The following is a 16803-nucleotide window of genomic DNA, read 5'->3' as shown; positions in this document are numbered from 1 at the left end:
ATCTAATATTGCCAATATTTGACAATAAGCAAAGAATATTGCGTAATCCCAAATGGATATCAAATCATATTAGATGGTACTTAACACAATGTACCTACGGGAATAATATCTCATTTGCCAAGCAATCCGAGATTTTTTTGACGTATCTCGGATTTGGGAATGGATTTACGTTTTCAAATGAATTCTGACCAATTCTGACTGCTGCTGTGATATCGAATGAATTCTGACTAACGACTGACTGCTGTGGTTTCGAAAGATTTTTCACAGAATCGATCCCTTGTTCGATGACATTTCGAAACGATTGTCTCGGACTGTTATTTCGAATGGTTTTTGACAGAATAGATTTGTTAATGACAATGAATCGAAATATTTCGATGGTCAGAATATTGGACTAAATCATCGATGATTCATCGTCAACCATCACCGAGTAGCAGAAAAACACACTGGTTATGACAGGCGGCAACCGGCCGGTTATTTGAACGAGGTTACAAGTGCACCGGCTGCCGGACGGTTTTTGTAGTACTGCCTGGCTGCAGTGGCTACTATACGAGCCTGTTGTATGTTCGTACCTAAATTCACGATAAAATATCAGGTAAATATACAAATTCGCTGGAGAAGGTTAATATGTACAAATTATTTAAAAACACTTTGAATCAGTTTAGTTTAGAGAAACAAGTATTTTAGTCACCGGAAATGGAATACAATATATTTTGATAGTTATTTCGTTGAGATTATTTCAAAATCAATAAATTGGACCACATAAAAAGTAAACATCATTGACAGTACGAAAACATTGGTTTTGCCCATTTTTTTGCACTTGAAACCCCCTTCCCCTCCACCCCTGACAGCAAAAAACCCTGCCGCTATCCGCAGCTATTGCTCTAGCGCTTGATTAGTTCGAATCTTTTGATGTTAATTAAAATATTTCGATTATGCCCATCACTAGTGCTGGTACGAAAGTACCTAAACTAGCCAGTTTTACAGCCACTCGTTTTGTCCATTTTCTGTTTTCTATCGTACCGTTCTGTAGTGATTGGTTTATTTATGGTTCTGTATCCCGTCTCGCTAAATTTGACAGCTGTGAAAACAAAGCGTAGAGTGATAGTTACGTTTTAAAATGTCTCTTAATACCGCTCATGTGGATAACGGAGTTTTGATTCACGCAGGAGAAGGGTATGTTTATAATTTTACGCAGTTATTTTATTTACTAAACACTGGTTGCAATTTTTATTTGCTTAAAAAATTTGTACTTGATACCTATATGATAAGTCATTATGAAATTTTCAGGGTGACACATAGTTTCTAATGGGTCTGTCTGGTGATTTTACTTTAATCATCCTCGGTTCATAGTGTTACGTTCATCCAGTGCGCTAATCACATTAATTCACGAATTACGCCTCAGCTTCTTCCCCTCTTATCTACAAAAAGTCGTTATATAGCAGTTATTGGGTAAATAATTGTTTCCAAATTGTGAAAGTACCCAGTTACTCACAACCAAAATGTAAATGGTAATAAAATCTCTCAAAACGTATTGACTGCAAATTTATAAGGCATGATTATGCTTTACTGGATGAACCGCCATAAGAATAGAACTGTAGTATGCACAATAGGTAGTTTTGAGCTATGAAACCAGCATAAATGATGATTACTAAATAAAGCTCCATAACAACAGAACTGCAGTATGCACAATAGATAGTTCTGAGCTATGAAAGCAACATAAACAATGATTACTAAATGAAGCGCCATAATAATAGAACTGTAGTATTCACAATAGATAGTTCTGAGCAATGATAGCAACATAAATGATGATTACTAGATGAAGTACCATAATAATAGATAGTTCTGAGCTATGGAAGCAACATAAATGATGATTACTAGATGAAGTACCATAATAATAGAACTGCAGTATGTACAATAAATAGTTCTGAGCTATGAAAGCAACATAAATGGGGAACGACTGCACATTAATTTGGGTAAAGTTTTCTTACTCCGTTAACTGGTAAATACGCCTAAATTTGAAGTAAAGCTATGTTTCAACTTAATTATACAAGAAACAACTATTTACATCACATTCACAAAACAGGTTATTAGATTTTCCGTTTGGGTTATTTAAATAATTTGTGCATATTTGGATTGAAGTGGAACCTTTCGGCAAATGTGACTTCATACTAACGAAATATGGCAGCTAAAGATATTTTGACAAAGGAAAAGAATTTCAATGAATCTTTTCTCCCCTCACCATAGACTTGCCCTAACTTGAAATCCGGGTATAATTTCGACAAGCTGGAGGCAAATCACATATATTTTTGGCACCAGGGGGTTTGAGAGTGTTTTGAATAATCTACGACATAAGTCCTACGTTGAACACCGGAGAGTGCACATTGAAATAACCAAACCCTGCGCAGTAGAGTAAAGTTTGCTAAAGTAAGGCAATGGTTAGCAGCGCAGTCCATTATGGGACTTCTACGCAGAATCGGAATTTTCGTAAAAACCGTTAAAAAATCGAATCGGGTTCCGTAGCATTGTTAAAAATGAGAGTGGGTAAATTATAACACATTTGTAAAAAAGTCTAACTAAACCTTCGGCTTTGGAAACAAGCCTGATCTTTTGCTAACCTAATTTGGGATTTGTAGCAAAGTTTTACGCCGCCAGCAATTTTCGCACTGTTGTAAAAAGGAACAGTAATTTGTTAGCAGATTTTATTTTCGCAGACATAATGGTGATATTACATTGCGAGTTGCCTGTTTACTGTCAGATTCATTTATTGCCAAATTACAGAAAGGGAGACGGTCACGCCCCCTCCACGCTCTGCGCAACTTGGTTGTCCCTCTTTCCCTGATGTGCTAGTTTATCAATTTGGATGTCTATGCCTCCAATGTAAATAGTTGTTTTTTGGTGCAATTTAATTAAGCGCCCGTGATAGGCGCTTAATTACTAATTTAGAAAACGTCACTATGTTTTTGTTGATAGTCAGGTTCGCGAACTTAGAAAAACAATATTAAACAAGTGTTACATTGCAACCGCGTTTACACTGTTGTTTAATTCCAAATTATTGAAGTAAACAAATAACTAGTAAAAAAGTGAGGAGGCTTGTTTATGGAACCTACGATTTTGGTAGAGTATGATTTTTTTACAAATGTTTAATCACATAGGAACGGCTAGTTCCGATATCACCATGTTAGTATTATTTTGATGATGCTTTCTATTGATATTTCAGGAAGATATCAGCGAAGTGCGGTGGGGTCAGTTTCTCGCTTGCACTACGAGTTTCAGACACCGTGTATAAAAGCAATATTTTTGTTAATTTTCTTTAATAGGTTTTTTTTTTCCAAACACCATGTACACTTAATTAATTTAATTTTAAAGTACAAATATTTAAAAATAAATTATAGCTGCAGAACAGTTAATTTAGTAAAGGAGTTAAGGATGGAAAATTCATAGACAATTGGTTTACATCCGGCTCGAAGGATCATTTAGAATTTATAAATTTTGAAGATAGTATAATTTCTTGCTTTATTTTAGTGTGTTTAATATTTTCAAGAACAACATACCACTTAAATTATCTAAATTTACCAATTTGATTATGTTTTACATTTAAGAGATAAGATTCATGATTACCTTGTGGGAAAGACTCATATTGATTGAGACGAGGAAAATCATTGAATGTAGATTTTATTTAGTCATTGAGGAAAATAAACACAAAATTGTAATTTCCTAGAGAAACAATTTTTTGGAATGGTTTCAAACTGTCGCCGCAACTAAAGTCTCTTATATGTGCCTTATTTATTCAGTGTCTTCGAATATATTGTAATCTTAATTAATTACTTTACAGCATTCTATTATTCTCCGAAAATGTGAACATGGAGTTCAGTGGGCAGGATGGCCACGAGTTTAAGGGAACTAAGACTGGGAGAATGTACCTCACAACGCATCGCATGATATTCAACGCCAAGAACAGGGCCGATGCCATGAAGTCATTCAGCTTTCCCTTCATCACACTCAGCGATGTAAGTTACCCTCATCTACAGCTGGGATATTGAACCAGCACAATGCTGGCCTTTTCGACACAATCTATCCCACAGTAAAGTACATATGTGTTTTAGTGAAACTTCATGGATCACATATTATGCGAAATCTGAGTATGGGGATAGCTGCGGATTGATCACAGATACGACAGTTGCGTAGATCAGGATCCCTGCAACTGTATCATTATATATATATATATATATATATATTTATTTTATTTATTGGCAAAAATTTTTGATACATACAGGTACAATTATAATTATACAAAATATAAGATAGTAACAAAAAAAAATCCCACAAAGGCGAAGCCTGTGCGTGGGCATTATAAATTATGTATACAAAACAGTAGTAGATGAAAAAAGAAAAAAATATAGTACCTATAGATAGATGAATGTGATTTTACTGGAGTTTCTGCAAATTTAATAAAAAACAGTTAAAGTAGTTTTAAAAGAATTTTTTTTTTAATGTAGACGGTAATGGCATATTTTAAACATCATAGGCATAGTACAAATTATAGAAAAATTAAGTGGAATAAAGTTTTTTATTTATTTTATTATAATATATTATAGAAAAATGTTTCTCACTTTCAGATTTTTTCTTACCCAGCTTTTAACATTTATTTTATACGAGTTTAGGTTTTGGCACATGTTGATGGAATTCGGTAAGGAATTAAACAATTTTGGGCCAATATAGTTAATGTGTCTTTGGGCTAGCCTGGTTTTGCAGTGGGGCACTGTGTAAACGCATATGTCGTGTCTCTGGGTAGAACGACTTAGGTTTTACTGAATTTATAAGGACGAGTGTATATAAATTTAAGACATCGGACACAGTAGATCCGCCTTAGTTCCATAATTTCAGTTTCCTGAAATAATTGATTGGCGGGATATGTCTTGGTCTTCTGGTGCATTATCGATAGACTTCTGAACGACTTATAGAGGTTTCGCATGGTTATTATATGTTTCTCCCCAGGCGATCATTCCGTAGGAAATGGATGAATGTACCAACGCATCATAAAAAAGCCTCATGGTTCTTATGTTAACAATATTGCTCATGCGTTTGAATATGTAAATTAGGTGCCTCAGTTTATTGACAGTTTTTTCTATGTGGTAAGTCCATTTGAGTTGACAGTACACCTAGTTACACCTAGGTATTTAATACATTTTCCTAATTTTACATCTTCGCAGTTGAGCATGTCGCAGGGTTACAATTAACATTATGGAACTTCAGGTTAAGATTATTTTTAGGGGATGACTTTTGGGTATTAAAGAAGGGAATAAAAACAGTTTTATCATAATTTAGAAAGATTAAGAAGATTTCTATCTAGCCAATCATTGACTGTTTCCAATGCATTTGTTGGCTTTACTAATTGTATCTTCCCATGTTTTACCTTGTATCATCGGCAAAAGAGAGAATTTTACCTGGTATTACTATGTTGCATAGGTCGTCGATGTAGATTAGAAAGAGTAATGGCCTTAAGACAGTTCCTTGTGGAACACCATGTTTTACTAGATCATAAGTGCTTGATCCTATTTTTGTGGATTGTTGGCAATTTAATATGTAGTTTTTTAATAGCATGAGACTTTTGTTTTTGATACCAATGTTAGAGATTTTCTTTAATAGAATTCTATGGTTGACCGTGTCAAACGCTTTCTTTAGGTCTAAGAAAATCGTTAATCTTAGTGTTATATAAAAGCACCAATAAAAGAAAATGGATAAAACAAAACAAATTCGATGATTATTTATGTCAAAAAGTAATTATGAAAACTAAACTTTTTTTTCGTAAATTTATCTGAAATTATTTTTCTTCTTCTTTTGTTAGGGCATGTAGAGCTTTACAGGCTGTATTATACATATAATAAACCTGTATTATATAAACACACGAAAACTGGTATTTACACAAAGTGTTTACATGAAGCAGCTGTCATGAGATAAACTGTCAAGATTGAAAAAATTAAAACAATACTTTTTTCTCCATCTTAGAAGTGGGAGTTTATTACACACTTGCTGCTGAATCACAAGTGATCATTAACTTTGTTCACCAGCATATCCTTAAGGATACTATTAAAAAAATCTTTTCGCTGAATATAACTAGCTATTCTGGGAAAACTGCTTATGGTAGAGTATATACTATGTGTATAAATATATAAACACATTATCTAGTAAGATGGTAAAATTTACAAAAACATCATTTTGTAAAAAACAAGTAAGTTATTACGAAAATAAAATCAGCTGGCGCACTGTGAAAATTTTGCATCGGTGATCAAGAAGTTAAACCCACTATAAATAAGCAATTATGTTAAACCCTCTGCCAATAGTATAGTTGACATTCAAAAGTTGAGTGTTGAAAAGGTAAAGTAAATACTTTCTCAGATCGTATACTAAAATAAAATTAATTAATAATAAATAAACAGCTGTCCACTTTGTGGTGATAAGGATGTAATTTAGTTACATATGTGATGTGTGTCTAGTCTACACTTCTATTTTTAAACTGCTATCTGTTATGTTCAAATGTTTGATACATACATACTCAAAATCCTTCTGCTACCTTTTAAGCTAAAATTATTATCCTCTCTTAACAAATGAGTACAAAACGCAATCATGTAACATATTACATCTTCCGTCTAATCACTCCATTATGTATGGAATTAATTCTTTATGACACTAAAAATTAAAATAAACTACCAGTTGCAAATAATAAAAAAATGGCACATGCTCTTTTCCTAAAATATGAATTTTAATAAGCATGATATATTAGCCCCGGAATGAGTTATGTTTATTGTTTTTGTAATGTAATAATTATTAAAATAAAGTCATGATGGTGACTTTTCAAAATGACGAGGATCTTGTGATATTGGTATTGATGAGATAAAATGGTATTGTTTAAAGGTCGGAGTGGAGCAGCCAATGTTCGGAGCTAATTTCATCAAGGGGAAGGTGAGATCTCAAGTCAACGGAAACTGGAATGGCGAAGCAAAGTTTAAAATGACCTTTAAATCTGGTGGCGCCATTGAGTTTGGACAGGCTATGCTGAAGGCAGCTTATTTAGGTATTGATGTTTTATTTACAAATATTGACTTAACATCTAATTTATTAAGAGTGGAAGATGCTCTCAGTATCGTCCTGGTGTAAGACCACCATTCAGAATTGAAATGTTGCTTGAAATGACTTTGGCCGATACTTCCCCTCCTTGCTCTTCCCTATCCCCTCTGCCTCCCAACTACCTTCAGCCTCCCAACATACCCCAATTGGGGATGCCTTGGGCCCCCAAGTTGGGACTCTTGTGCGGTTTCACATAAAATAAATAATAATATTACTACCCACTGATCAAAATCCGGCTCTATCTAATGAAACGAGAAATTATCTCTTGCTGTGTGATCCCAATCTCAATTTTTCTAACATGATTCTGTTGTCAAAAACGATTTTGAAAAAAGTTCATAGATTATTCAACACCTTTTCATACAGTTACCCGTCCAAAGATTCTAGGCAGGATACCGGCTAATTTTATTTGAACTTCACTCAAATCAAACATTTTTTCACATTTCTTTGGCAAATACAATACGTAATTTATAAAGCAAACTTTTTTTATTAATCTTATTTGCTCATGACTGTTAGATTTTTCTTGTCAATGTTTTTTGTCACTGATGTTGGAATTTTATAACAATCACAATCATTGAAATAATAATTTCGGCCATCAACTAAAAAAGAAAAAGTTGAGTAATAATAATTAAAATGCATGGATTAGGTATTACAAGTATTTGTGAAATCTGTTCCAATATGAAAAGGTGATTGATTGAGTGTATGCAGGAATTGTACTTCAGTTTGACTAAAAACAAAAAACCATTCTCTATCATAGTCCGGAACAAAGCGAGTGTGGTGTGGCAAGACATTACCGAACTACTAATAAATCACCCCCTTTCTGTCCATGGCAATAGACAAGCGTCTGTGCATCTTCTTTAGCTATAATAACTGAGTGTTTGATTCTTTGATTGCAGCCACTCGTGGAATGAACGCCAACGATGCGCCGCCTCCTTACAGCGCCCCCACTGGGCCGTGGTATGCCGCCCCTCCCCCGGCCTACGCCCCCTCTCCGCAGGGCTATTATGGCTGGGTGCCTCCCACCAACGTAAGTCTTTTCTCCTTGTGTACTACACAGTTGATTTTATAATATGAATCGGAGTTAGCGATATATTGTATATAAATTAATACAATGTGTTGTCTCGAGTAACAGGTGGTGAAGAAGAGGCATTGGGCTACTGTTTACACTCTCATGCCCTCTCTTTCATTTCATAGCTCATCCAAACCTAGTAGTGTAGTATGTAATGGAATCGCCTGTTAGAGAATCAGCTCACCTATATTTGTCTATGTTTTAGAAGTTATTTTAAGTGACAGTTTGTTGACCCAACAAATTGAATGCTCCGTCTTCAAGCATTTTAACATTCATGCTACATAGCTCAATCACAGTATCAGGTTTTTCAAGGAACCATTAATAATAAAACTTCATATGGGGAAAATATTATCTATGCAGATTCCAAATTAGACATAGACATATGAATATTAGTAGACATGCCCTTGTGATAAAAGCGTATTATTCCCCACTCCCCATACTGGTTCCATTGGAGCCGGCTGACGTCATCATTCTTGTGCGAACTAGGGTCGAGCTATGGTCGAGCTTCATCTGTTCATTTTACGAAATAACACGGCAAAATGGTGGCTTGTGCTATGAAAACTTGTAAAAATAGATGTGAAAAAGAGAATAAACCCAATTGTCGTATTACAATCCATATGTAAGCATTATTTTACCTTATTTTAAGCTTATTCACATCTTATAATATGGATCAGTTTTAGAAACATATACTATCACATTGAGATACGTGTGGACGAGAAACACAAAGCCGTTTGCATAAGAATCAGGGATGTGCCTTCGCCTTTTGTGCTTTGATAAAATACATAATCGTATCATTTGGAACATCTATTTTTTCATCTGTTATTTCATGCTGGAATTCCGTCGTATTAATAAAGTTTTTTGTATTTCTTTGGCATTCACTATGTAACAATTTCTAGACATTTTAAAGTTTTAAAATAGCTAGTTAATGACACGGACGTGTCGAAACCAGTCGCTAATCAATAAAATTTACACGTAACAAATGTACATTGGAATAATAAAACTCATTAAAAACAAAAAATTATTAATAAAGGATAGTAAACCAATCATTTTTAAATTTATTCCACTTTAATGGCGTTATTACTAAACGAGTTTTGAATTTTACACAACTCGTAAACAACACTTAATATAGGATAAATGGTTGGTTATCAATTGTGAAAAATTGGTATGTTTTGAAGTAGAATGTAGATACAGTGAGCATGTTTGGAATGAAAAATGTATGCGTCATTTTGCTGTCCAATGATATTTTTTATCTATTAAAATTAAAAATATTATATTTTTCTATCGCACGTCGCCACCTATCATATATTATCTTTGGATCATACTATCACACGTCGCAACGGACCACGTGTTAGGTATGCGCGTTGTTTCATATCTACGGTACTGCTGGAACGAGAAGGAGTGCATATCACGTAATGCGCTAGGTTATACCGAGTGGCGATGTGTGATAGAAAAACATGTTTTTTGTTTTTAATTGAAAAAGTGTCATTGGACGGCAAAATGATGTCCGAATTTTTACTCCAAATACTCTTAGGAATCGCTGGTAAAAGCTGTGTATATATAATTTCATTTGTTTTTTTAATTGTTTTCCTTTTCTATAATCTTCTTAAAAGTGAAATGTTGTATATTTTCTTAAAGATTTCATTATTTTATTATTATGTAATAAGATCAGAGCGGTTGTGACAACCCTCCAACGTTGCTCGAATGTAACGATTCTCAAGTGTGCTCATCGTTGTTTCTGGGAAGTAAATTATGAAACATTTATAAAAGTGTCTTAACTAAATACGGAAACAAAATATTCGACTCTGAAAATAGAAGAAATTTACTTTGCCGAATTAGGACTTCGCAAATTTGTTCATAATGTGGCGAGTAATTTGCACTCCCATGTAAAAATGTATTCATTCAAAAGCAGATTTTACTTTTAAGAACTAAATGGTGATATTATAATGCGAGATGCCTATACAGGGTGTATCGGCACGTACCCGACAAACTTTAACCAGCTATTCCTTAGCATATTTGTAGTAAAAAATCTTAAGTGCACTTTGCTGTCCGGTAACTTTTTTTTTTAATAAAAAAATTATTATTAATATTTTCACCACATGTCACTACTGTTTTATCCTTTGTCAAAGTTTGAAAACCCATCTGGCAAATATTTTATTCGAATTCCGTTGAATAATGCACGTTTGTACCTATATTGGCGCACTTTTACAATCACAGCGAAATGGCATGGCACCATTCGTCTCATTTTTGACTATCATTATTTAGTGTGTGCGAAAGAGCGAAGACGCTTTTTGACATACTTGCTTATAACAGCTGTTGAACACGAAACGCAATGCCAATGACAGTGATGTAGTGTGGAAATTTTAAATTTTTTTGTTTTTAATTTTAAAAAAAATGCTACCGGACAGCAAAGTGCCTATAACATTTTTTACTCCAAATGTGCTAAGGAATAGCTGGTTAAAGTTTGTCGGGTTAGTGCCGATACACCCTGTATACTGTCAGATTGATTTATTGACGAATCACAGTCAGCTTTCCCCTCTGCGTCCCCTAACTGTTGGTTTGACCCCTCGCCTTTAAGTTCTCGTCTATTAATATTCATATGTCTATGAAATTAAACCATTTTTTAATTGATTTTTTCAAGGTACTAAAAAAAGATTTCTAAATCACTCTGCATTAAGTGCTTTTATTACATAAAGTCGTACAATATTGTCAAACCATGAAAGATTTCCACGAAACCACAAAAAGAATGATTCTTGTGTGTAGGTTTTTCTTGTAATGTATTATGCCTTTCACGTTTCCATTTCTTTGAATTTCCATCCTCATTTTCACTTATTTTAATCCATTGAAATTTAATTATCTTCAATACCTTGATAAGATTGTTTTTCCTATTTCTAGTCATTCCCAGACCAACCGGCACCCAACTCGGTGTTCATGTCGAGTGCTCCTCCTCCGTACCCAGGTATTAACACTGGCGCCCCCCAGGGCTACCCGGGGGCACCCCAAGGGGGCTACCCCGCTCCGCAGCAGCAGGGCTATCCCGGCTCCCCGCCGGGCTATCCGGGGGCTCAAGCCAACTACCCTGAGCCTCAGCCAGGCTATCCGGGAGCTCAACAACCAGGCTATCCAGGAGCTCAACCAGGATATCCAGGAGCTCAGCCAGCATATCCAGGAGCTCAACCCAGTTACACAGGGGCTCAGCCAGGATATCCAGGAACTCAACCCGGTTATGGAGGTGCTCAGCCAGGATACCCCGGGGCTCAGCCAGGATACCCAGGAGCCCAACCAGGGTACCCAGGAACTCAACCTGGGTACCCAGGAGGTCAACCAGGCTATCCTGGTTCCCAACCAGGGTATCCTAATCCACAGGCCGGGGCTTCAGCCCCTCCGAGTGCTCCTAATGGTACAGACTAGACAAGATGCTAATCTTACAGAAATACAATGAAGACAATATACGCAGCATTTTAAATTTTATTATGTATAATCAATATTTTTAAAACCATATTAGAAAATGATTATTTTTCTTTTTTATTAATGTAGTGTTTTCGTTTCCAAAGAAAGGTCTAGTCTCTAGATAAAGTTCATAGTAATTGTCAATAGATTAATAATTGAATACAGAAGAATATGTATTATGTAGTTGTACTTTCCAAGAAGTAGACTTATCTTTAATGAATGATATTATTTACAAGTTCACTGCCGTAGAATAAAGAAGAACACAATAAATGCTAATAATAATACATACTATTCTTTGCTTAAATTTCAAATACAGAAATTCATTTCATCATGAATATGAAATTTTCATTTTGATCGAATGGAATGGCGATATAAGGTGTCAGGCAGTGTAAAAAAAACAGCGCATGCTAAATGGGCTAGAACCAAAAGGTGCTATATCAGTTTCTATTAAAATCTTCATGGAAGGCAGTTCTAGTGTGTACATTCTACATGTTCAGACATTGCTCACTTGCTTGCAGCTTTGTGTTGCATTTGCTTTCCGCTTTAAAGTTGTGTTAAATAAATTTTCAGAAAGCTGTTTCTTTATAATTGAGTGTCCATTAAGCAGGATAAAGCTAGTCAACAGAAGCTCTGTTTAAAGATACATAATATATGGATGTTGGAATAATATATTTTTTGTCTTTAAAATTAATTCTAGAATTATTTATTTTTGGAATAACTTATTGAGTAAAACCACAAATTGTAATATTTAATTATTGAAGACAATACATATTACCGATTTTTAAATAAAAATTTGAAACAGAAAAAGATAAAAGTTACGGTCGCACTTAGGACTTGAAACCAGGATGATTGCCTTGCCGGGGCGCTGCTCTACCAACTGAGCTAATGGGACCCTATTTCCTTCGGTCATTTTTAACTGTATCATCCTTCGAATAAGAACTACCAACATTATCTTCTTTTTCTCACCGCACATTTTTATTGGCTGCTATCTTTATGTATGATTGCAAGATTCAACTCAAACTACGCGAGCAGTGCTCCGGCAAGGCTAAGGTCCTAGGTTCAAGTCCTAGATGCAACTGTATCTTTTTCCGATTTTTCTGTTTCAAATTATCGTTTAAAAATTGCTAATATTGTCTTCAATAATTAAATATTTTTAGAAATTTTATTTATGAATAACTTACAATAGAACTAACAACAGTGACAAAACGGAACGGAAGAAAAGTGTTTATTACAAATAAATTAAAATATTGTTTATTGCAAAATTATGTAAAATGTTCTATGTACTCCATTAATAAATAAATTAAATCATAATATTATATTTGCATGTATATTGGAATAAAACAATCTTTTATTTTTCATCATTTTGTTCATCATTCTCATTGGCAGATGCGAAAGCGGCAGAGGCAGCCCAGAGCGCCTATTACGACCCGAACAAACCGCAAATGGCTTACGTGCCCCCACCAGCGTACTACGTAAGTATTGTATTAAAGTTCATTCTGTTTCTAAATCTATTGTATTATTCATTTATTGAGTTCACACTTATTTAACCTTCGAAACCTTTTACAATGGAACCGGGAAGAAGGACGAAAGATCAATTGCTGAATGCACCAGAAATTGAATCGATGTATGATCGAATTACAATCAAAACGAATGCAAGACCGATGTAAACAGTATGAACAAGAATCAACAATCAAACAGTTCTGAAAAGAATGTAAATAGTATGAAAAAGAATCTATGCGACATTTAGATGTTTTGGAAATATAGAACAGTTGGACGGGGAAAGGAAAGTAAAAAATGAGTTTGGAAGAATAAGAATTAAGTGAACAAAATTCTTCAGATGGTCATGCAAATATTCAAAATAAAAGAAGTGTGTGTCTGTGATTCTCTGGGGAAGATATTCAAGCTTTCTATGTAAAAGTTGAAAGTTTAATATCAGAAGTAATTAAAAACAACCTGGGAATTCCTCAAAGATCGGTACTGGTTCCAGTTTTATTTTTAATTTACTTTCTTCCTCGAGGGTGACAAAAATGGAACTATAAAAGTGAAGTGATTATTTATTCAATAAAAATGATAATTCTAAAAGCTTATTTGTGTGGCAAATAAAAATATTAAAATTATAAATGTTTCTTCTAGGAGCAGCCTCCAACTTATCAGCAATCCATGTCTAAAAAGGACCAATAAAACCTGCAGAACTGAGTAAATAGCACACCTTGTATATATGTATTGTTCTTAACCCTTGGCGTTTCAACTACCAACTATGCAGTATCTTTGTATCTAATGCTGTTACATATTTGTCTCAAACTAGAACCATTTTTTTTTTACTAGGTATGAAAAATACATATTGGTTAAAATGCTATTTTTTCAATGCTTTCTGATGTGAAAGAAATGTATGATTTACGTCACATTTTATTTTGATTCGTAAAGGGTTGAGTTGTCTTTAATATTCTGAAATATGTTCTCCCCAATCACTTACATGTATTTGATTTATGTAAACAAACATTTATATATAACTCAATTGTAGCAGTCAAAATTTCAAAAATGTTTGAAACAATGCACCCCACTTCAAAGCACGCTAACACCTCTAAATGCTGTTCACGCAAACTCACTTTCACTCTTTTTAATACATATTTGGTGGCAGTTAAACAATTGTAAAGTTTGACCTAATCTATGAGGCCGTCACATATATGATCCATGGGAAACTATCCCCCCGTAAGTGTCACAAATCTGATGCATGCAAGTTTCACATACAAAACGTCTGTTGCATGATGGTATAGATTGCGTTAAAGAAGTCTTTATTAGGGTTTTTTGTTTTTCCAATTTGTCAAAAATTATTCTTTTAGGAAGGTTATTAGATGATCTTGTTTCCTACTGAAAAACATGCAAAAAAACAATCATTGTATTCAATTTATATTATTTTTCTGTCTGAAAATATTATTCTTGTTATGACCGTGTTATACTTCTCATTTATTTTGCTAATCAAACATTTTGTAAATTAATATTATCATCAAATAGAAAATCATACTGTTCAAACTGTAACAAGTAAAAGTTTTCTGCCAGGTAGGATATATTAATAATTGTTGTGGATATGAAATCATTTTATACGTTTCTTATCGAGAGACTATGCCTTTTTAATATATAACCCCACTTCTTGATTCCAGTGTGCTTAGTAATATGTAATACAAAAATTAATGTTTTAATTATGAATAATTTACAGGCATTCTTTGGATGCTTGTTAATTTATATTGTTTAACTTATACATATTATAATGTAATCTTTCTAAATGTTTCTGCATAAAATGCTCAATATATAATCTTCCCATTAGAGGTAAAGGTCACTACGTGTCATACAGCTAGTATGATACTTAGGATGGGTTATTTCACAGAATTTGAACAATTCTTCAAATTTCAACATTCGGGTTCTGTGAAAGTTCTATTCAAGTTCTGTTATTATATCGTTATAGGATAGTTGCTTGACAGAACTGGAAAAAATCTTTCACAGAACTTGAAAATTAACTTTGAAATTTGAAGAATTGTTCAAATTCTCCGAAACAACCCGCCCTTAATGAGTTTCCTTCTAAATGGAGAAAATGAATCTTCAAAATTGAGTATTTATCATTTTAATAATAGATTGGCTATGCAACCTTTTTACCTTACCCTAAATGCAATAGTTATATCAAATATTTTATATTATTATTTCTACAATGGGAGAACTTATGAGCGTAAAATATTTGAGTTTCAAAAAACTAAGGAATGGTTGACTCATGCTTCTAGTTAAAGAGATTGTAAATAAATGCTAGTGATATTCATGTTATCATTTCCTAGTGTTGCTATTTTAACACCTCTTTTCATGTTTTGATTACACTGTTATAATACCAATGGGTAGGACGGATATCTGTTAGAAATTTACTTGAAAAATTAACAAATGTATTTATCATCAACTTCTTTTAATGCATCTACAAATGTATCGTTTTAATTCATACCATTGAAGCTCACTTGGGCGTTTTAATTCATACCATTGAAGCTCACTTGGGCGTTTTAATTCATACCATTGAAGCTCACTTGGGCGTTTTAATTCATACCATTGTAGCTCACTTGGGCGTTTTTGGAATATGTTTTCTCAATTCAAAGAAATTCCTTTTAATAAATTCACATTTTGTATCACATTAAACTTAATGCATTAACATTCCTTCTTGCGCTATGCCTAGCAAACAAACCCATACCATGTTTATAATATTATTTGTTCATTTGAAAAAAACCCTTGTTGTTTTACTAAACAAGGAATATGAAGGTCCATTAAAATGAAAAGAATAAACAAAATATAAATATTTTTATGGTAAAATAATTAGTAAATCAGGATATAATATATAAAAAGGAAAATGTATCGTTAAAATTTGTGATATGTTAGAAAGAGGAAGCTTGCATTTTGAATTCATATTTAAAAGTATGTAAATTATTAAAATTAAAGGCTTTGAAAATTTTATTAAATTATATTAAATTAACAGTATTTGCTTTATTGTTGTAAATGCATGATTTCAATAATGTTTATTATAATATGATAATAAATTATGTAATTTAGGATGGTGTTGTAATAAAAAAAAAATTAAACACTCAAAATGTTTTTTTAAAGTATTTAATATCGTAAATCCCTATGAGGTAAAACTCATTAACACGTTCCCGGACGAGCATGCTATAGCATTCGCATTGGATAGTTTAATTATGTCGCGGATGCTATAGCATTCGAAGTTTATTGAGTTTTTTTGTCAGATATGCTTGAGCAGTTGCTTTATCCTTAGGGCCCGTTCCCACTTCCGTTTTCAAATCGGGGGCGGGTCCCGTTTTAAAATCGGATGCCCTAGTGGCTGTAGTGGATGTATGGAGCTGTTCACACTTGTCCGACACGATTTGAAAACGGATCCGACATTTTTTGTCGGATGGCTCGCCTACGCAGCGCGTCCGTTTTCAAATCGTGTCGGCACACGCTCGCTCATAGTGTTGTATGGAGCTGTTCACACTTGCCGTCCAGTCGTTCCGGCAGAGTCCCCGCCAAACCCCGACCCCTCCCCGCCCGCTCCCTGTCGCAAGGAAGCAGGCACGCTGCGGGCTTGTATTTGGTTATTTTGTTAAGTAAATAAATCAAAACTACAATAATGGATAAGGAAATAAATC

General features: G+C 33.9%; 1 protein-coding gene across 3 annotated transcripts; it reads left to right on the top strand.

Annotated features, from left to right (window-relative positions):
- Positions 1-1012: 1012 nt before the first annotated feature.
- On the top strand, positions 1013-16202 carry Wbp2 (WW domain binding protein 2). 3 transcript variants are annotated; one of them, XM_089633348.1, is made up of 8 exons: positions 1013-1173; positions 3833-4007; positions 6913-7072; positions 8019-8149; positions 11084-11488; positions 11564-11588; positions 13025-13110; positions 13772-16202. In XM_089633348.1, the coding sequence occupies exons 1-8, from the start codon at positions 1118-1120 to the stop codon at positions 13817-13819; spliced, it is 1086 nt and encodes a 361-aa protein (XP_089489474.1). In that variant the 5' UTR covers positions 1013-1117; the 3' UTR covers positions 13820-16202. The 3 variants fall into 3 exon arrangements, with proteins under 3 accessions (XP_089489474.1, XP_089489473.1, XP_089489475.1); XM_089633347.1 differs by having other exon boundaries at positions 11084-11588; XM_089633349.1 differs by lacking the exon at positions 11564-11588 and having other exon boundaries at positions 11084-11147; positions 13772-16197.
- The last annotated feature ends 601 nt before the right edge of the window (positions 16203-16803 follow it).

This window comes from Hesperophylax consimilis, chromosome 7 (genome assembly GCF_061612785.1).
Source record: "Hesperophylax consimilis isolate HC1 chromosome 7, BYU_Hcon_1.0, whole genome shotgun sequence".
Classification (NCBI taxonomy): Eukaryota; Metazoa; Arthropoda; class Insecta; order Trichoptera; family Limnephilidae; genus Hesperophylax; species Hesperophylax consimilis.
This window is presented reverse-complemented; position numbering and strand designations above follow the sequence as displayed.